This window comes from Rhinopithecus roxellana, chromosome 18 (genome assembly GCF_007565055.1).
Source record: "Rhinopithecus roxellana isolate Shanxi Qingling chromosome 18, ASM756505v1, whole genome shotgun sequence".
In the NCBI taxonomy this organism is placed as follows: Eukaryota; Metazoa; Chordata; class Mammalia; order Primates; family Cercopithecidae; genus Rhinopithecus; species Rhinopithecus roxellana.
The window spans coordinates 5,208,036-5,230,503 of NC_044566.1; the positions used below are offsets into that span (position 1 = coordinate 5,208,036).

The 22,468-nt window shown below is 53.5% G+C and overlaps 1 protein-coding gene across 1 annotated transcript in view; it reads right to left on the reverse strand.

Moving 5' to 3' along the window:
• Nucleotides 1-167: 167 nt before the first annotated feature.
• The window catches only part of LOC115894610, a 48,472-nt gene continuing 26,171 nt past the window's right edge, over nucleotides 168-22,468 (reverse strand). Inside the window, exon 3 of the mRNA XM_030922407.1 lies at nucleotides 168-4,159. Coding sequence (XP_030778267.1) covers nucleotides 168-3,080 — 2,913 coding nt within the window. The 5' untranslated portion in view covers nucleotides 3,081-4,159. The remainder of the gene's footprint in view (nucleotides 4,160-22,468) is intronic.

The following is a 22,468-nucleotide window of genomic DNA, read 5'->3' on the forward strand; positions in this document are numbered from 1 at the left end:
GCACACATGTGCAACATGCACACATGCAACACACACACACAACACATGCGCACACACGAAGCCTCATTGCTTCAGAACGTTTGCCGAGCTTGGGAATGCTGGCTGGGACTGTGTGTTGTGGAAGGTGAAGGTTTGCTCTAGCTGGTGTGTGTGACCTACAGCATTACCTAGGGGTAGGGGCTGGGGGTGACCAGGACCCATCTTGGGCAACTTTTCTTATCCAAACTGATTCTGTCGGTGGACGGGCTGCAACCTCTGTTGGACTCATTGAGGTGACCATCTGGAAAGGTTCCCACTTCTCCAGAAAGGCAGCCAGGCTCGGAGAAGCTCGTGGATCGCGTTTGAGAACCATCCTGGACCAGAAAGGCAGCCAGGCTCGGAGAAGCTCGTGGATCGCGTTTGAGAACCATCCTGGACCAGAAAGGCAGCCAGGCTCGGAGAAGCTCGTGGATCGCGTTTGAGAACCATCCTGGACCAGAAAGGCAGCCAGGCTCGGAGAAGCTCGTGGATCGCGTTTGAGAACCATCCTGGACCAGAAAGGCAGCCAGGCTCGGAGAAGCTCGTGGATCGCGTTTGAGAACCATCCTGGACCAGAAAGGCAGCCAGGCTCGGAGAAGCTCGTGGATCGCGTTTGAGAACCATCCTGGACCAGAAAGGCAGCCAGGCTCGGAGAAGCTCGTGGATCGCGTTTGAGAACCATCCTGGACCAGAAAGGCAGCCAGGCTCGGAGAAGCTCGTGGATCGCGTTTGAGAACCATCCTGGACCAGAAAGGCAGCCAGGCTCGGAGAAGCTCGTGGATCGCGTTTGAGAACCATCCTGGACCAGAAAGGCAGCCAGGCTCGGAGAAGCTCGTGGATCGCGTTTGAGAACCATCCTGGACCAGAAAGGCAGCCAGGCTCGGAGAAGCTCGTGGATCGCGTTTGAGAACCATCCTGGACCAGAAAGGCAGCCAGGCTCGGAGAAGCTCGTGGATCGCGTTTGAGAACCATCCTGGACCAGAAAGGCAGCCAGGCTCGGAGAAGCTCGTGGATCGCGTTTGAGAACCATCCCTGGACCAGAAAGGCAGCCAGGCTCGGAGAAGCTCGTGGATCGCGTTTGAGAACCATCCTGGACCAGAAAGGCAGCCAGGCTCGGAGAAGCTCGTGGATCGCGTTTGAGAACCATCCTGGACCAGAAAGGCAGCCAGGCTCGGAGAAGCTCGTGGATCGCGTTTGAGAACCATCCTGGACCAGAAAGGCAGCCAGGCTCGGAGAAGCTCGTGGATCGCGTTTGAGAACCATCCTGGACCAGAAAGGCAGCCAGGCTCGGAGAAGCTCGTGGATCGCGTTTGAGAACCATCCTGGACCAGAAAGGCAGCCAGGCTCGGAGAAGCTCGTGGATCGCGTTTGAGAACCATCCTGGACCAGAAAGGCAGCCAGGCTCGGAGAAGCTCGTGGATCGCGTTTGAGAACCATCCTGGACCAGAAAGGCAGCCAGGCTCGGAGAAGCTCGTGGATCGCGTTTGAGAACCATCCTGGACCAGAAAGGCAGCCAGGCTCGGAGAAGCTCGTGGATCGCGTTTGAGAACCATCCTGGACCAGAAAGGCAGCCAGGCTCGGAGAAGCTCGTGGATCGCGTTTGAGAACCATCCTGGACCAGAAAGGCAGCCAGGCTCGGAGAAGCTCGTGGATCGCGTTTGAGAACCATCCTGGACCAGAAAGGCAGCCAGGCTCGGAGAAGCTCGTGGATCGCGTTTGAGAACCATCCTGGACCAGAAAGGCAGCCAGGCTCGGAGAAGCTCGTGGATCGCGTTTGAGAACCATCCTGGACCAGAAAGGCAGCCAGGCTCGGAGAAGCTCGTGGATCGCGTTTGAGAACCATCCTGGACCAGAAAGGCAGCCAGGCTCGGAGAAGCTCGTGGATCGCGTTTGAGAACCATCCTGGACGGAAAGGCAGCCAGGCTCGGAGAAGCTCGTGGACCGCGTTTGAGAACCATCCTGGACGGAAAGGCAGCCAGGCTCGGAGAAGCTCGTGGACCGCGTTTGAGAACCATCCTGGACGGAAAGGCAGCCAGGCTCGGAGAAGCTCGTGGACCGCGTTTGAGAACCATCCTGGACCGGAAAGGCAGCCAGGCTCGGAGAAGCTCGTGGACCGCGTTTGAGAACCATCCTGGACGGAAAGGCAGCCAGGCTCGGAGAAGCTCGTGGACCGCGTTTGAGAACCATCCTGGACGGAAAGGCAGCCAGGCTCGGAGAAGCTCGTGGACCGCGTTTGAGAACCATCCTGGACGGAAAGGCAGCCAGGCTCGGAGAAGCTCGTGGACCGCGTTTGAGAACCATCCTGGACGGAAAGGCAGCCAGGCTCGGAGAAGCTCGTGGACCGCGTTTGAGAACCATCCTGGACGGAAAGGCAGCCAGGCTCGGAGAAGCTCGTGGACCGCGTTTGAGAACCATCCTGGACGGAAAGGCAGCCAGGCTCGGAGAAGCTCGTGGACCGCGTTTGAGAACCATCCTGGACGGAAAGGCAGCCAGGCTCGGAGAAGCTCGTGGACCGCGTTTGAGAACCATCCTGGACGGAAAGGCAGCCAGGCTCGGAGAAGCTCGTGGACCGCGTTTGAGAACCGTCCTGGACGGAAAGGCAGCCAGGCTCGGAGAAGCTCGTGGACCGCGTTTGAGAACCGTCCTGGACGGAAAGGCAGCCAGGCTCGGAGAAGCTCGTGGACCGCGTTTGAGAACCGTCCTGGACGGAAAGGCAGCCAGGCTCGGAGAAGCTCGTGGACCGCGTTTGAGAACCGTCCTGGACGGAAAGGCAGCCAGGCTCGGAGAAGCTCGTGGACCGCGTTTGAGAACCGTCCTGGACGGAAAGGCAGCCAGGCTCGGAGAAGCTCGTGGACCGCGTTTGAGAACCGTCCTGGACGGAAAGGCAGCCAGGCTCGGAGAAGCTCGTGGACCGCGTTTGAGAACCATCCTGGACGGAAAGGCAGCCAGGCTCGGAGAAGCTCGTGGACCGCGTTTGAGAACCGTCCTGGACGGAGGACTTCCATGCCTTTTGCGCAGTTTAGCAGTGGATTGGTGTCCTTCCTTCCTAGTAATAACACCATTTTCAAAGGCAGCTGGAAACAGAATCAGAGGCTGCCATTGTACTTGTAGCTGCTGGGTGTGCTCTCTTCCTAAGAGATGCAAACATCCTATGCCCTCTTTCTATGGTGTCTTCAAGGCAACTGCAGAGGACTGGGGTTGGAATCAGAGAACGCTTGTGTTGGAATGGCCCTTTGAGGCCTTTCACGCAATCCCTCAATTCCAGATGAGGAAACCGAGGCAGCGAGGACACATGACTTGCTAGTCAGTAAGTCGGTGGCAGGGCAGGATACAGTTATTTCTGATGCTCAATGCTATCCTGTGTCTACTAAACCACGTTGCAGCCTCTCTATTAATACAGGGACAGCACTGCATAGTTCTCATTTCTTTTTGTGCTTGCAGTTTTTATTTTTCTGTTTTGTGCATGGATCTCACAAAGCATTTTTAGCAAACTCTGTGGTTTATAAGTTGTTTCCATGCACAGTGGGCCACCAAGTCCTCACAGCAAGGCGGGGAGGCAGGCGTCGCCTCCACTCCACATGAGTGGGCCTGGGGCTCAGCAGTATTCAGTGACTCACTCACTGCCAGACCGTCACGTGGCCTGCTGCGGACCTGACACTGTGCCCCAGGCCAGGCCCTTGCTGCTGGATGTTTTAACCGTCAATGGCATCATCGTTTTCCAAGCAGGGCCTTGCAGGGTTTGTCCCCCTTGGCAGAGCAGTGCTGACCCAGAGAAGACAAAACATAAAAAGTGTCATTGATTTGATCACTCTCTGTCCTCTGTCCTGACCACATGAGATCCCTGATTACACAGTCTTCAAAAGCTGGACGTTTGATTTAATAGTTTGATCACATCAAAATATTCCCGTCTCAGGGATGGCACTGAAAACAGCCAAGGGAACACGTTGGGTCTCCAGACTGACGACTGCTGTGCAGGGCTCAAGCACGCCCCTCTGGCTGTACAGGACACACCGTTGTTGTTAGGGAACATGTTGGGTGTCCAGGTCAATGATTGCTGTGCAGGGCCCAAGCACGCCCCTCTTGCTGTATGAGACCCACCGTCGCTGTTCCCAGGAGGCTTAAGACAGAGTCGAGAACTAAGCTGACGAGGAAAAGCATCCATGTTAATATTAGCTACCCCACGGCAAGTGATGAACTGGCTTACAGGGGTGTTAAAGACGTGCCTGTGAGGTGGAAGTGAGCGCCCACATGTACTAGGATGGGCATTCCAGGAAGAAAGTGTCCCAAAGGTGCCAGGGCAGGGGTAGGTGAGTGTCGGGGGGGCTCTGCCACCATGGGAACTGTGGCCAGAGTGGTCCCCTATTATATGTTATGGGTGGAAGACAATGGTGAAACATATTAATGTACACTGTATGATTTCAGTTTTTTGAAATTTTTCTAGAGTGGATTTATGGCCAAACATACAGCCAATTTTGGTAAAAATTCCATTTGGAACTTGGGAGGACGGTGTATTCTGCATTTTGGGGGGTGGGATCCCATAGAGTCAGTCGGGTCAAGTTTTTTAATTGTGTGGTTAAAGTATCTCCTTACTCATCGCTCTTCAGTCATCAAATGTCAAAAGAGGTGAGTAAAAGACCCCATTGTGAATGCAAGTGATTTGTTTCTTTAGTTCTATTTTCCGTTGTATGTTTTAAAGCTATGTTGCTAGGGTCCTACAGACTAAATTGTCTTTCTGGTGGATTTCAGCCTCTATTGTTATGAAATATTCCTCTTTATCTGTAGTATTTCTTCTTGCTTTCTATTCATTTTGTCTGGTATTAACATAGCCACACTAACTTTCTCTTGGTGAAGGTTGCATAGTATATCATTTTCCATCCTATTACTTTAAGCTTCACTGTAATGTTATATTTAATATATATGTGTATATATATATATTTTAGGTAACATATAGGAGCACATTTTTAGAAATCCAGTCCTTTTGTCTTTTAATCGGCATATTTCATCCTTTTCTGTGAAATATAAGTAGTCCTATAGCTGGGTTTGTATCTGTGATGTCACTATTTATTTTCTATTTGTCTCACATGCCTCATTTTCTTCTTCTTTCACTTTATTTGGATTAAGCAAGTATTTTTTCATTCCATTTTCCCCTCTATTAGATAATTATGTATTTTAATATTGTTGTAAAGGTTATATTAGAGACTACAATATATATCCTTGACTTACCATCACCTAAAATTAATACTTTTACCACTTCTAACTTTACTTTTCTTTCACTTTATTTGGATTGAGCAAGTTTTTTTTTCATTCAATTTCCCCTCTATTAGATCATGGATTATGTATTTTTAATATTATTTTAAAGGTTATATTAGAGACTACTACAGTATGCATCTTGGACTTCCTATAACCTAAAATTAATACTTTTACCATTTCCTGAATAACGCAAGGAGAATACTTCACTCCACTTACCATTTTTTGCATTATTTTTGTCACAAATTTTAATTCTACATATATTTTAAATGCTTCAAGATATTATACTTAGGTCTATGCACTTAATATTTGTTTCAGATTATCCACATATTTACTCTTTTATTTGTTCTTCATTCCATTGTGCATTTTTAATGCTTCTGGCTACCAGTACATTCCTGCCAACTAACTCCTTTTAGTATTTTAGTGTAGGCCTACTGGGAAAATTCTTAGGTTTTTAGTTGTCTGAAAATATCTTCACCTTCATGTTTTGAAGAATGTTTTCACTAGACGTTCACTCTAGATTAGCAGTGACTTTCTTTTCCATTGTCTTTTGACCTCCATCATTTCTCCTGGGGAATCTGCTGTCGCTCTTTGTGCTATTACTGCTCCTTGGACAGTAACCTGTCTTTCTACCTCTGGCTAATGTGAATCACTTCTCTTTGCCTTTTCATTTCAGCATGTTCACAATGATGTTCCTAGCTGTGTTTTCATTGCATTTATCCCGTCTGGGCTTTATGGTGATATTTGAACCCATGGCTTATTTATTAAGTTCTGAAAAATTCTGTCTTTTCAAATATTCTGTGCCTTTTTTCTCTCTCTCTTCTTCTCTCCTCCAATTATGCATGTTCGATGTTTGTGCTGTGTCCCATGTTTTTCTTATACTCTTTTTATTTTTCATTCTTTGTTCTCTTTTATTTTAATCTGAATATTTTCTCCTGACCTACATCCAGATCACTAAATCTCTCTTCAGCTTTGGCTAATCATTTAATCATCATAATTAAGTTTTAAGTACTATATATTATAACTCTGGAATTTCCATTTGTTTCTATTTCATGGATTCCATTTATCTGTGACGTTCACCACTGTGTCATCTGTTTTATGGATATATTAATCACAGTTATGTCTAATCTGTATTTGATAACTCCAATATCTGTATTACCCGGAAGTCTGTTTCTATTGCCTGGATTATTGATATGATTGGTACTTTTTGATGGAATGCTGGACATCATGTGATGAAAACCTAGACACTCTGAAAGACATCTAGTTCTGGTAGCCAGTTAGAGTGAGGACAGATCATCTTAATTAAGTTGTTTTAATACTAGATTTGTCTTTGTAACCCCTGGTCTATTTCTACTTTTCCTTGTTCCTATGGGAGTTCCAATTTAGAGCTCTGAGAATTTACCAGGACCCTTCAAATGCAACTTTTATTTTTTACACTGGGAGACTGCTTGAAAGCTCTTTAGCTGGCCGGGCGCGGTGGCTCAAGCCTGTAATCCCAGCACTTTGGGAGGCCGAGACGGGTGGATCACGAGGTCAGGAGATCGAGACCATCCTGGTCTACACGGTGAAACCCCGTCTCTACTAAAAAAAAAATACAAAAAAACTAGCCGGGCGAGATGGCGGGCGCCTGTAGTCCCAGCTACTCGGGAGGCTGAGGCAGGAGAATGGTGTAAACCCGGGAGGCGGAGCTTGCAGTGAGCCAAGATCGCGCCACTGCACTCCAGCCTGGGTGACAGAGCGAGACTCCGTCTCAAAAAAAAAAAAAAAAAAAAGAAAGCTCTTTAGCTCCTCAGCCTCTCTGCTGCCACTTTCTACCGACCTTCTCCCCAGCGGCACAGCTGAGGACTTAGGGACTTTAGGGGGACAAGCAGATTGGCTAGTTGAACTCACTACACTGAACATGCCTCTTCTTTCTGGGATCTCAGCACCAGAAGCCCTGGCTGTGTAAGAAGCCCTCAACTCACATTTTTTCTTCCCAGCCCTGGGAGATTGCTGAAAGCCTCCTAGCAACTGCTTTCTGCTGTGCTGCTCAACCTGTCTGTGATGCATAAGAATTAGCAAATGCCTCGAGGGGGTGATGAGCTCAGAATATAAAACTCACATCCACAAATGTCCTTCTCTCTTAATCTTGACCACTCAAGTTCTGCCCATCTTGGAAGTTTTTCAATATCCACATCTGCATTTTATCCAGGTTTTCCCATTGTTTTCAGTGAGGATGTGGCTGCTACTTATCCCAGAACCACATTTTGAGAATCTTTAATCTAGAAACAGAGTTAACCAGCTACATCCTGACATCTATAAGGAAGACAGGATTTTGCCACAAATAGGAAACAACAGAGCTTCTGTACTTGGGGTCAGGGAGGGAACAGACTAGAACCACCTCAGGGGAAGGGGTGTGTGTGAGCAGTGGGGAGCACTGCAACATTACGGGGCTCAGAGGTGGCTCCAGAAACTAGAAGTGGCAGCTGTGCCACCTCCTGTGGGTCTGGGCAGGACCAACCAAGAGCCAAACACCCAGGGCAACAGCCAGCCACTTCCCAAACTCTGTACGGTTTTAGGATTGAATGTTAATTTGTCACAGACAGACTGAGAGGGCTCTGAGCATTGCATTCTATCACCAGTATCATCAATGACTAAGAGCACATGCACCAGGAACAGAACAAGACCAGGGTAATGGAAGAACACAGGTAGCAGGGTCAGGACGAGGGCAAGGCTGGTCCCCAAACCACCTTGACAAAGTGCTTTGCAGAAGGACACTGCTTGATACATCCACAGTGAGTGTGTGTGTATGTGTGTGTTGTGTGTGTGAGAGAGAGAGAGAGAGACAAAGAGAGAATTGCTGACTAAGGGCTCTATCAATGAGTAGGAATTGGAACTTCGCACTAGAATCAAGTTACACCTGTATGCTATCTGGAACGTCTCTTCCATGTTCATAGAGTAAGTCACCTATTAGTGAACTATGTATAGTTCCTCATGCAATTTGAGTTTCTTAACCAGCTGGTCTGTTGTTAAATGCACAAACCCTCTCCCCCCATCTTGCAGCAGGCCCTGGTCACCTCTGGTGCTCTGGGGGAAACCGGTACCTAAACAAGATTGAGAGCCACACCCCAGACTCTTAGATTTCCAAAACATAAACCATGACGAAGTGCTGACGCACAGTGTCACAGCTGGCCTTCTGCCCAAGATCCTCCCAGTTCCTCACTCTGATTCCAGAGGAGGTTACCTCTGCCCCTATGAGCCAACAGCTGTGTCCAGACGAACAGGTTCCAACCCCGGGTCCTCTGAGAACCACAGTTCAGAGGCCAAGGGACCCAAAGCATCCCCCAGCCCTGCAGTGACCACAGATAAGCAGCAGGAGAACTTGGAAAAGTGCATAGTTGAGACAGTTACAGGGAGGGTCGAGATGCCATGCTCAGAGACACATTACTGCAGACAGGGCATCTGCTTGCCCTCCCTGAGATTTTAACTGAATACGTGTCAGGACACCACTCCCCCATTCTGGTTTTGGATTTTTGTTTGTTTTGTTTTGTTTTCTGAGATGGCATCTCGCTCTGTCACCCAGGCTGGAGTGCAGGGTACCATCTCGGCTCACTGCAACCTTCGCCTCCCAGGTTAGAGCGATTCTCCTGCCTCAGCCTCCTGAGTAGCTGGGATTACAGGCACACGTCACCACACCCAGCTTATTTTTGTATTTTTAGTAGAGACCGGGTTTCCCCATGTTGACCAGGCTGGTCTCGAACTCCTGATCTCAGGTGATCCACCTACCTCTGCCTCCCAAAGTGCTGGGATTACAGGCGTGAGCCACTGTGCCCGGCCACCATTCGTGTATTCACAAAAGCACACACTCTGCTGTTAAACCATCTCCAGGAGTTTCACCACCTTTCAGAAGATGCTACTTTTGAGTCGTGTCTACACAGCAAGAGCCGCAGAGGACCCGGCCATCGTCCTCCCACAGAGAAGAGGGCTGGACTGCCACGACCCACCCCATCCCTAACTTGCCTGTGTCTTCACTGCTCAATCAGCTGAGCCCAGTCTTCGGTGGCTGGAACAGACCCTTCCAGAACCACGCAGGCCCAAGCCCCACACCCCAGTGCCGGCCTCCTCGCGTGGCTTTGGCTCCAAGGACTTCTGCTATTGATGCTCAGCGCCCTCCTCACCTTCATTCCAAGTGTGGGCTTCCCTTTTCTGGAGTTAATGCTGTTTGGTGAACTGCACTTTCTAGACACAGCTCTCCAGAGATGAACCTGATTTCCATTGGAAATCATGGCCTCTTTCCCCTGGGGACCGTGGGCCAGGAGGCCTGCTATTCCTGGTCTCTCTGAAAATAGTCTGTGGTCCTTTTCCTTGGGCAGAGGGGTGGTTTCTGCTCTGATGTGGTCCTCTGTCTCCTTGTGCCCCAGCCAAAGGAAATGGTCCCAGGTAGTCCCACGGCCTGACGCACCTCTGCCCAAGGAGACACCGCTCACACGCTGGCTGGACACACCCCACGGGTTCGCACGTTCAGGCACACTTGAGGACATCAGTGCTGAGGCCACTCCCTGCCTGCCTCCCCACCCCCCATGCTCTCCGCAACCAGCGCCTTTGCTGCTATGCACAGATGCCCTGCCATGTCCACTGCCTTAGCACAGCCCAGACCTGCTACTCACAACATGGCAAGGCCAGCACCCCTACACCCCACATGACCACCTACAGTGGACCTCAGGTGTGATGCAGTCACACTGCCTTGCAGGCAGACCCAGCTGGATTTCACAGCTGTGCTTTAGGGCAGGGGTCAGCAAAAGCTTTCCATCAAGGGCCAGATGAAAAGCATTTGGGGCTTCGCAGGCTCTCTGGTCCCTGTGGCAACTCAACCTCCAGAGTGTAGCGCAAAAGCACTAGAGGCCGGGTGTGGTGGCTCACTTGAGGCCAGGAGTTCAAGACCAGCCTGGCCAACATGGTGAAATCTTGTCTCTATTAAAATATATATTTTAAAAAATTAGCCAGGCATGGTGGCAGGAACCTGTAATCCCAACTACTCAGGAGGCTGAGGCAGGAGAACTGTTGGAGCCTGAGAGACTGAGGTTGCAATGAGCTGAGATCATGCCACTGCACTCCAGCCTGGGTGACAGAGGGAGACTCTATCAAAAAAAAAAAAAAAGTAGCAGAGGGGATCCACAAACCACGGGCATGGCTGTATCCCGGGAAGCTCTATTTACAAACCTTAGTGGGAGCTGTGTCCACGGGAGCTTTCTCAGCGGGAGGAGAAGCCCACCCTGCACGGGGCCACGGTGGGCTCCTGGGCGCTTCCAGTGGGTGCGACTGGAGAACTGAACTCAGAGAACTGAGCTCTTCATTTTATCTGGACCAGTTTAAATGTAAATGATCTGTGTGACTGGTGGCTGCCATGCTGCCCTGCGTGGCTCTGGGAGCGCAAACCTCAGGACAGGTCTCTGTAGGCCCCACCTCTCCCACGAGCCCCACCTCCACACATGCCTGGGGCGGGTCTCCCAGTAGCACTACCTCTTCCAGCCACGATGCTTCTTCTTAGACCAAAGGCTTGCTCCTTACAAAAGACTAAACAACTGCATCATTTCCTAGGTAAGAGGCTGCATATGAAGCTTTAGAAGGCGAAACGTGGCAGGCCCGGGAAACACTGTTAAAACACGGGGACTTTTTAAGAGGCCACATAGACTTTAAAAAAAATTTGTAATAAAATGTTTTCCAGCTAAAGACCCCACATGATGTTTTTCAACCCAGAAAGCACTTTTACTCCTTGATCCTGAATCACTGATAGAAGAGATTTATAAAAGGTGATTCCGGCGGCCCCACCAGGCAGATGGCTGGCAGACAGCCCCGAAACACCAGGAATCTGTCCCCGGGACTGGGTGGGGCAGGCAGGGCTGGCCAGGAGCGAGCAACCAGGTGCTCCCAATTCCACCCTGGCCACCCCGTCCCAGGCAACACAGGCTCCGGGAAGGGAGTTCCAGGGTTCGCATCTCAAAGTCAGGGGCAAGAGCTGTCAGCTCGAGAGGTGGTGGTGAGGACTGATGTAGACGTCGAAAACAGTAGGTCTGAGGAAGTGAAGGAGATGATTAATAATAGGAACGGCGGACAGCAGACCCCACCCCACCCCCGCCCCTGCTGGGGGCTGACTCGGAGCCACATGTCTCACCCACCCAAAGGCGACAGCACCAGGCAGTGAGGACACACGACCGCCACCCTGTGGTCATCCTGTGCCCTCCAGCCCCGAGGGCAGCCCCACGCCTGGAGTGGTGAGGGGCTCCCAGAGCAGAAGCTGTGGGACCACCCACACACACACACACACACACACATCACAGTGGGGGAGGTTTTCGGGAACTGGTCGGGAACCTGAGAGAGTCGATGCTGCCATTCAAGTGCAGAGCAGGATTCCCTCTTCCGTGGGGACCACAGTCTTTTTCTTATGACGTTCCGCAGAGTGGATGAGCCCCACCCACACTACAGCCAGACGACTTCACTCAAAGTCCACTGAGTTGACATTAGATTTCATAGAAAAAGTAGTTCACAGCCGCATCCCACGGGTGTCTGTCCAGATATCTGGGTGCCATGGCCCAGCCAGGTTGACATGAGGAGTGACCGTCACCTCACCCTCCCATCCTCACCCCGCTGAACACAGGGGGGCTTGGCAGAGAAGCCAGGATCTGTCCGTGGACAGAGCGGAGGCTGAGCCCAGAAGCGGCAGCACCTGCGCTGGGACCTCAAGCCCTGTCCTGCACTGCCTCTCTATGGCGGGTCTGGGAATGACAGCCTCCTGCAGCCGGGAAGTTCAGGCCTAGCTGTGCACACCCGACGGGAGGCCGCAGGGTGGCTGAGAGCCCATCCCGGACCTGTGTCCCCACAGCAAAGCCCTTCATGCTGCCTCGCCCCACACGGGTCCCCGTGACCTTTCCTCCCCGGCAGATGGGGCCACAGAGGAGACCCCGAAAAGATAGTCCCCCCAACTGTCCCCCATTACCAAGGCCCTGTGGCTGCACCAGAGGCCATGAGAGTGGGGGCGGTGGGCAGAGCGGACTATGAAGGGCTTGGGAGACAAGGGGCTTGGGGGTTTTAGGTGGGGGTAAAGACAGGTTTGGGGTCGAGCAGGGGTCTGGGACTGCACCTCACCACGGGATCGGTGTACACAGTGATGCATTCAGCGTACGCAGGCCCTTCCCTCTGAGCCCTCGGCCCCTCATCTGCAGGATGGGTGAGCCCCAGAGAAGCGGGCAGCAGAGGAGGCAGCGAATACAGAGCATGTGGCCTGTAACTGGGCCTAGAAAGCCCGCTCAGCAACAGAGGCTGCCACCCAGAAAGCCTGCTCAGGACAGAGGCTGCAATCTAGAAAGACCGCTCAGCGACAGAGGCCACGATCTAGAAAGCCCATTTGGCGACAGTGGCTACAACTCAGAAAGCCTGCTCAGCAACAGTGTCTACGATCTAGAAAACCCAGTCAGCAACAGCAGCTGTAATCTAGGAAGCCTGCTCGGCGACAGAGGCTACAATCTAGAAAGCCTGCTCAGCGACAGTGGCTACAATCTAGAAAGCCTGCTCAGCGACAGTGGCTACAATCTAGAAAGCCTGCTCAGCGACAGTGGCTACAATCTAGAAAGCCTCCTCGGCGACAGTGTCTATGATCTAGAAAGCCCGCTCAGTCACAGCGGCTACGACCCAGAAAGCCCTCTTAGTGACGGTGGCTATGATCGCTTGCGACTCCAGTCCCTGGCTCTGTTGGTCAAGCCTTCCACAGCCCGGAAGCCTCTGGAGCCTCCCCGTTGCTGCTGAAAAGGACGCCGGTTGGAGAAGGACCCAAGGAAGCACCGACAGATTGAGACCAGTCCGGGGATGACTGGCCGAGAGCCTGAGAGGCTGGTGCCCAGGCTGCCCCTTGACCCTGCTGCACCAGCGGCCGCCTCTGTGTCTGGTCCTGACTCAGAGACCAAGGTGAACAACAGAGCAGGGTGGGGGTGAGGAGACTGAGGTGAACAGGTGAGAAGGTGGAGGTGAACAGGTGAGGAGAACCGGGGTGAATGAGTGAGGAGGACTGCAGTGAACAGGTGAGGAGAACTGAGGTGAACAGGTGAGGAGGACTGAGGTGAATGGGTGAGATGGCCGAGGTGAACAGGTGAGGAGAACCGGGGTGAATGAGTGAGGAGGACTGAGGTGAATGGGTGAGATGGCCGAGGTGAACAGGTGAGGAGAACCGGGGTGAATGAGTGAGGAGGACTGAGGTGAATGGGTGAGATGGCCGAGGTGAACAGGTGAGGAGAACCGGGGTGAATGAGTGAGGAGGACTGAGATGAATGGATGAGGAGGACTGAGGTGAACAGGTGAGGAGAACCGGGGTGAATGAGTGAGGAGGACTGAGATGAATGGATGAGGAGGACTGAGGTGAACAGGTGAGGAGGACTGAGGTGAACGGGGGAGGACTGAGGTGAACGGGGGAGGACTGAGGTGAACGGGGGAGGACTGAGGTGAACAGGTGAGGAGGACTGAGGTGAACGGGGGAGGACTGAGGTGAATGGATGAGGAGGACTGAGGTGAACAGGTGAGGAGGACTGAGGTGAACGGGGGAGGACTGAGGTGAATGGATGAGAAGGACTAAGGTGAACAGGTGAGGAGGACTGAGGTGAACGGGGGAGGACTGAGGTGAATGGATGAGGAGGACTGAGGTGAACAGGTGAGGAGGACTAAGGTGAACAGGTGAGGAGGACTGAGGTGAACGGGGGAGGACTGAGGTGAATGGATGAGGAGGACTAAGGTGAACAGGTGAGGAGGACTGAGGTGAACGGGGGAGGACTGAGGTGAATGGATGAGGAGGACTAAGGTGAACAGGTGAGGAGGACTGAGGTGAACGGGGGAGGACTGAGGTGAACAGGTGAGGAGGACTGAGGTGAACGGGGGAGGACTGAGGTGAATGGATGAGGAGGACTGAGGTGAACAGGTGAGGAGGACTGAGGTGAACGGGGGAGGACTGAGGTGAATGGATGAGGAGGACTAAGGTGAACAGGTGAGGAGGACTGAGGTGAACGGGGGAGGACTGAGGTGAATGGATGAGGAGGACTGAGGTGAACAGGTGAGGAGGACTGAGGTGAACGGGGGAGGACTGAGGTGAATGGATGAGGAGGACTAAGGTGAACAGGTGAGGAGGACTGAGGTGAACAGGTGAGGAGGACTGAGGTGAACGGGGGAGGACTGAGGTGAACGGGGGAGGACTGAGGTGAATGGATGAGGAGGACTAAGGTGAACAGGTGAGGAGGACTGAGGTGAACGGGGGAGGACTGAGGTGAATGGATGAGGAGGACTGAGGTGAACAGGTGAGGAGGACTAAGGTGAACAGGTGAGGAGGACTGAGGTGAACGGGGGAGGACTGAGGTGAATGGATGAGGAGGACTAAGGTGAACAGGTGAGGAGGACTGAGGTGAACGGGGGAGGACTGAGGTGAATGGATGAGGAGGACTAAGGTGAACAGGTGAGGAGGACTGAGGTGAACGGGGGAGGACTGAGGTGAACGGGGGAGGAGGAGTGAGGTGAACGGGTGAGGAGACCAAGGTGAACAGAGCAGGGTAGGGGTGAGGAGACTGAGGAGAACAGGAGGACTGAGGTGAACGGGTGAGGAGGATGGGCCTACCCACTCTTGTTGGCCATTTCCATTTCCCCCCGAGGCAACATTACTTTTCAATACTGGGTAAGGGCTGTGTGGCCGCAGAACCACAGACGTCAGACCCTCCCACTCTGACCAGAAAGCCTCTGTCGAGGAACTGGAGGCTGCCCTGCCTGGGTCTGCTTCACTCACATCACACTCACAGCTTCCACCCCTTGCACCGCCCCCAGAGGGGGACGGCAGGCGGCTGCTCAAGGTCCGCTCCCCATGCCCTGCCCGCCACGCCCATCCTCGCTGGGCTCTCACCACCCCTGGTCCTGCACAAGCTGAGCCCCTCTGCCTTTGCCCTCAGGGAAGCAGGCTCCCTGTTAGGGACTTGGAGCAAGGTCAGCCCCTATTTTCCCACTGCCCCTCAAGATTCCACAGTGAGAAGCTGGGCTGGGGACCCGCAGGTGTTCACAGAGGTTCACTGTCACTGTCTCAGCACTGGGGTCTGTTTTGTTTGGACTCACCTCGATCCTGTACCTGGACACAGTAGGGTTCACAGTCTTTTGCTGAACTAAGCTGAGCTGGATTCCAGTCCTCCAAGGAGCATGCGATGGGAGGGGCTGGTCTCTCCCTCGGTGAGGAGTAGGGAGGAGCCGATGGGCACAGAATAGACACATCCTACTCAGGTCCAGTGGTCAGAGGTGGGGCAGGGGGCCCAGTGGTAGGAGTGATGAAGGTGCTGTGTCCTGGAGAGGCTTAGCCCCTGCCAGCATCCCATCCCCTCCAGGCAGCAGCTTCCCGGCCTTCCTGGATCCCCTCTTGCCTTTAATTCCCAGCCACACAATCCAGTTCTCCCACACTCCTGTGTGTTCCTACTGAACGCTGACGGGGACAACTGCAGAATGCCCAGGAGCCTTTAGGTTGGGTTTGCCTGCTCTTTTCTGACACCCAAGGGCTACAGTAACATTTGTTTCTGAGGGAAACTGCTGTTTTTAATCAGCTGAACAGTGACCCAGAACAACAGGCTGAGTACTGCAAAGAAAAGTTTAAAGTAATAAATCTGGGGTCAGGCACAGAGTCCGAGAAGAGTGGCCACCGTGCGGGAGGCAGGTGTGTCTGGGGCAGATGCGGGAGGCTCTGTGGCGAGCCCAGGAAGCCCAGTCCTCAGCAGTGGATGGAGCTCCCATGGCCAATCCAACCCGCACTGCTGGATTACAAAGAAGGGTGTCTAGAAGCTGCGCTGCCTCTCCCAGGCACCTCTGAGCTGCTCCCAGGAGGGTTTGCTGTGAGTTAAGGAGAACAGCAGTCAGCCAGGACACCGAGGTGAGGGACTGAGAGTTACATCCAACGAGAAACGGGGGAGTCCAGGGTATTTCTCCTGTACTGAGACAGCAAAGGAACCACAGGGTGTATGTACACAAGCGACCACAGCTGCCATGACGGCCAGGCTTGTTCTGCTGGTCCAAGGAGTTAGGTGGCCACGGGAAGATATTTCAGACCCATGCAGTGCCCAGCACAGGGAGCACCGCCTCTGCAGGGGCCGGGCTCAAGGCCACACCCAAGGCCCATGACCAGCACTCCCCAGCCACCCTGCCTTCCCTCCCTGCAGACACACAGCCCCTGGGCTCCCACTCCAGCCAGTAGCTCCACCACAGCCACCAGGGGCAGGTCAGTCCCATCTGCCACCTCCACCCATCCAAACTGCCCTGGTGACCGCACAGCAGTCTCCATGCTGCGAACCTAGACACAGACTGCATTGTTTCCCAAAGTCCAGGGTGGTCAGCAGCCCTAAATGAGCCCAGCCATCCCTCCCCCTGGGACCTACTCCCCCTCAGTAATCCCCTCCTCTTGAGCACGGACTGAACTCGGGAATATGGAAACATGATGGAATACTGCTTCCAACCTCAGGCCACAAAACAACTGTGGCTTCCATTTCATGGCCTCTCATGCTGTTTCTCACTTATGTACTTCAAGGCAGGCAGCTGCCAGGCCATGGCTTCCCTCCAGAAAGTCCACGTGACAAGGAACGGAGATATGCCCTGGCCACAGTCAGTGGGAGCCCAGTGTGAAAGCGGATCCCGCTCCTGCTGAGCCTTCTGATGAGACCTCGACCTGGCCACAGCTTGCTGTCCTCAGGAGAAGCCTTGGGCGAGAAGTGCCTGGCTACAGACCCTGGACTCCCGACCCCACAAAACCCTGGATTCCCGACCCCACAAACTGTGCCATAATGTGTGCTTTAAGCCATTGCATTTGGGATAACTTCTTACACAAAAGTAGACAAAGGGCCAAAGATCCTCCTGAGCCCACGAGGAAAGCTCACTAATGAGGACTGGCTGCGTCTGGAGCAGCTTGTGCCCCTGCCGTTCCAGCAGCAGCAGTGTGCCCAGGAGGAGGGTGGGACCCCAAGGGGCTCTCCTGATCCCGCACCCTGATCCCGCACTGGGCGTGGCTATCCATGGACGCCAGGTGAAAATCAACATCACAGCAGCCTTGAAGGAGACATGCGGCTCCAGGGAGCTGAGAAGCAGGAGTGGGGACGATCAAATCAGATTCGGGAGCATCTCTCTGCCCCTGGGGGGACCACCCTCTCTCCAGCCCAGACCCCTGCCTGACCACACCCTAGGAGCAGAGTGCTCAGCCCCACCCCCGCTGCACTGCGGTCAGGAGTTTGCAGGTGATTTGTAACCAATAGTAAGGTATGAACTACGAACGTGAACCAGTCAGGGTTTGAGGCAGAGAAGGAAAGCCACTCCAGGTGTCTTCCGCAGGAAGGAGGTCATGCTGGTGTCTCTGAAAGCGACTGGAAATTGAAGCAGGTTCTCATTTGGCTGTAGCTCCCAGAAACTACTTGCAGGACAATGTAGAGCCCACCCAACAGGGGGGCCGCCATTCCTGGGGCTGCCATTGACCCATGGGTTCACCTGAGCCAGCTGGGGAGCACGAACAGGAACCGACTGGGGACCAGGAGCAGAAGCCAGGAACCCGTGGGGTCACGGCTGCCATCCGACTGCATCTGGGGTTTAAAGAATGTACATCACGCCGAAATACTCACATCTCAACAACGGTGCTTTCCAGCAAACACAGCACAATGGCGAAAAGATGCGCTTCTCTTCCACCTGCCTTTCGGAACGCCTTTGGGTACCTCTTGGTGGACACTGCCTGGCTTCCGGAACCCGGCTGCCAAGCATCTCAGAAATGAGGTGTTTTATTCTCCGTCTTCTCCAACCACAGGGAGAATGGAAGGAAGGCTGAATAAGCCAACCCCATGCATGCCCCACAGAATGTAGAATTTAAACCACTGGATGGCTCAAGGCACTTCTGCCCACAGCCTGGATGTGCTGCTTCATGATGAAGACGAGCTTGGACCTCCAGCCCAGAGACTCCAGGCACGTGGTGGCAACATATGGGCACCATGCTTCCAGGGGCAAGGCCTCTCCCAACACCGGCTTGGCCACAGCACAGCTCAGCTGGGCCTGCCAGCTGCCACCAACTCACCATCGGGAGGCAATTCTCTGCAGGCGGCACATTTTCCATACACCCCATGAAGTGAGACACTGGCCTCCCCTTTGTTCAGGGCTACCTGTTCAAGGATACCCAAAAGCAAATACAGCCTTGGAAGGCAAAGGCAGTGCCTTCCTCTGTGGCAGAAGACTTGGGGGTGCTCTCCTATAACCCTGACTCATGGTGTGTGTGGGCGGCACTGGTCCCTTCACGTGGTCGAGTAGACATGGGGCCCTGCGGGTTCCCAGCCACTGTCACTGCCGTAACAAGCTGTCCTCCCTCCCTGACCTCAGAGCCCCATATCTCCTCCCAGCACCCACGCAGCTGGGCAGGTTGTGTTCGGTTACAGGTAGGGTGACATTCCAGAGCTGCCTCAGTCCTCGACACCCCAAAAGGGCCATCTCGAACGAGAGGCAGTGGTCGCAGACCGGCATGGAGACCAGGAGAAGGGCTCTCACTCTTGACCCAAGTCAGGGGCATCCGGCCCCCCAGAGAGAGGGAGACTGGGCTCCCTCCAGGCTCTAGGAGCCCGTCCTGCTCCTGAAGCTCATGGTTAAACATGGCACGTGTATACATATGTAACAAACCTGCACGTTGTGCACATGTACCCTAGAACTTAAAGTATAAAAAAAAAAAACCTTGTTTCCTGCTTTGTAAACACTTAGGAGTCACTGATTTAAAACTGTCCAGACCTCAAAATGCCACACGTCTTTTGGTTAACTCATAAAAAATATTGACTATGAATGAGTCCAGATTAATGTCTTGATATTCAAAGCCTCCCGCGTTCTGTCCCAACCCGCTGTGGTCTCTTCCAGAATTGGGGCACGTCTGGTCCTCCCACCTCCACACGTGACTGTTCCTGAGACTGCCCTTCTCGCTCCTTCCTCCGAGCCAGCCCCAACCAAGGTAGACCCAGCCTCCGGCCCCTGGGAAGCCCTGCTCGGAGCCTCCCTCACGCTTTGCAGTACCACCACTGTGCACGTTTCGTCGTAGCAACCACAAACACTTCCCAGCTCTCCCAGCGGCCTCGGGTCCACACACTTCCCAGCTTTCCCAGCGCCGTGCACACTTCACAGCCGCACACACTTCCCAGCTCTCCCAGCACCGCACACACTTCATCACAACTGCGCACACTTCCCAGCTCTCCCAGCACCGTGCACACGTCATCATGACCGCACAAACTTCCCAGCTCTCCTAGCGCCGTGCACACTTCATCACAACCGTACACACTTCCCAGCTCTCCCAGCAGCCTCGGGTCCGCACACTTCCCAGCTCTCCCAGCGCTGTGCACACTTCGTCACAACCGCACACACTTCCCAGCTGTCCCAGCGCTGTGCACACTTCGTCACAACCACACACACTTCCCAGCTCTCCCAGCGCTGTGCACACTTCGTCACAACCGCACACACTTCCCAGCTCTCCCAGCGCTGTGCACACTTTGTCACAACCGCACACACTTCCCAGCTCTCCCCGCAGCCTCGGGTCCCTCACAGCGGGGCTGGGGCTTCTTCATCCTGCACCCCTGCAAGTCCAGGACAGGGCCTGGATTTGAAGCGTGGATAGTCCTGTGACCTTTGGATAAGTTACTAAATGTTTACAAATCTCAGGGTGTTCAAATATGTACTAATAAAATTATGAAAATGAAAATTCACAAATTAAACTCAATATTTGTTGATTTGTTGATTAGGAGGGTTGGCTTCTACAAATGCAACCCCAGGCAGTTTTTCAGGAAAGGTGGCATCTGGAAGGCACATTCTCCTTTCCGCTGTCTCCAGGCTCCGCCTCTAGCCGGGCGTCTGGCCTGCCTAGCCTTCCCCAGCCTTCACTGACCACATCGTCTCCAAAAGTACAAATCCAATGAGCTTGAGCTAATCACAGTGCTTTAGGGAAGGGACCCGTTTTCTTCCAGCTCCTCAATTGACTTAGATTCTGCTAACAGGAGCCTTGTTTTTGCAAGACAGGTCCAGTCTCGAGCCTTTCCGCTCCACAGGGCTCGGTCCCTGAGCGCCACCCGGGGCCTCCCCACACAGGGATTTCTCTTTCCTTTCACCGACACCAGAAAGATCAACAACAGCAGATTTTTTCATTTGAAAGGATTTTTTTAAGTAACTATTTTAAAACGGTGCTTCCTTTGCCCATCTGTATTCTAAATGTCGGCTCCTCCCGCCAGAGGCCTCTGTGAAAACTGACCTGCAGAGGCAGAGGGGCAGGGAGGAGGTCGAACGCAGTTTCCAGCGCCCAGGGCCGCCTAACTCTGCCTGGCTGCATTAACACTTGACGAGCATATTGACATACTAGGCTTTGCGATCCTCTTTCTATTTTTAAACCCTTGATTTATGCCTTTCAGTTGGATCTTATTCAACTAAAAATGTACTGTGTGTTCAGCTGAAAAAGAGTAAACATTTTCCATGGCTATGGCAATATGTTTGCATAGACCTCAATTACAAAATTAACAGGGCAGATTTGGTTGTCTTTGTGGAGCCGAAGAGATGACAATGAAAACCTCTAATGAAAGGAGACATGAGAAATAAGACCTAAAGACAATACTAAACAAGAACGGCTCGTTTATTCACTACATTTGATTTACTAGACAGCTGTGTTGCTTCCGTTTTAGAATTCAACAAGTAAGAACGTCATTTCTAAATGGCAGCAAAACCCGAAATCCCGGGTCAGAGCCACGGGCGTGTGGGTCACAGGGTGGACAGGGATGGGTGGAGGGTGCAGGGAGAGATGGTGACAGGGCGGAGCCTCCCCGGGCCGATCGGCACGACCTGCGCTCCAGAGTCACCTGCACACCAGCTGATGACACAGTAAGAATCTCGTCCAAGCCATGACTCCATGTCCCGGGCCTGGCGGAGGTGGAAGGTGGGAGGTGGGGACTGGCTGTGCCCGGCCTGGAGGGAAGAGGTGCTCGGGCCTGGGCTGGTGGGGCTGCCTCAGGGGCTGAGTGACCCAGCAGAGCCCTCAGACCTGTGTCATGCTGCCCTGGGATGGGGACAGGTGTCCTGAGGCCAGGCACAGAAGGGCAGACATCCCTTTCTTCTCCTGGCCTGAAAGGCCCCTGCCCACCTAGACAGCATCAGGAGGCTGGCAGGGGACTGGTGCCACGGGAGGGCCCTGGCTGACAATGGAGGTGGTCACATCGGCCTGCAGAGGCTCTCCTTGGCCCACACTTGGTTGGCTCCTGAGCCTTTTTTTTTTTTTTCTGAGACGGAGTCTTGCTCTGTTGCCCAGGCTGGAGTTCAGTGGCACAATCTCTGCTCACCGCAAGCTCCGCCTCCCGGGTTCACGCCCTTCTCCTGCCTCAGCTTCCCAAGTAGCTGGGACTACAGGTACCCGCCACTACACCCGGCTAATTTTTTGTATTTTTAGTAGAGACAGGGTTGCACTGTTAGCCAGGATGGTCTTGATCTCCTGACCTCGTGATTCATCCGCCTCGGCCTCCCAAAGTGCTGGGAGTACAGGTGTGAGCCACTGCGCCCGGCCCTGAGCCCTTTCTAATGAGGCCTGACCTGGGGCTTCCCGCTCTGTCCTTGTGAGGTGAAAATCCTGGCACGTCAGTGTCACGGGAGCCCTGCTGGCCGTCAGCCGTGGTCCTATCAAATCTGTAGGAGTCCCTCACCCTAATGCTTCCTCTTCACAGTGTTCCATCCCCAGCCCTTCCTCGTCCACAGTTACACGTCCTGTCCCCCCTTCCCCTGTCCTCATGGTGGGAGGAGCTGAGTCCACTCTCCCACTCCCAAGGCCCTGCTGCTGTCGTCATGAAACCTATCGCCAGGGCCCGGAGTGAAGCCAGCCTGGCCACCTCCAACGTGTGTTTGGTGAGTTTTTTTGTTTGTTCTTGAGCATGATGTACAGAGCAGAGGGTGGGAGGCCGTGGCCACGGAGTGGGAAGTGCAGGGTGACCCCCGAGGCCTGACAGCCGCCCCTGAGCCCACAGCCCCACACCTGGTCATCCCAGACCACCCCCAGACCCCCATGCTGGCCACTGAGAAGCCATGCCTGGCAGGCCAGCAGCCCACAAGAAACACTACGCAGCTACACACCTGGCCAGTGAGGGGCCCACACACAGAGTTGGGAGAGCAAGGGGGCAGGCGCACACTGTGTGCTGGGAAA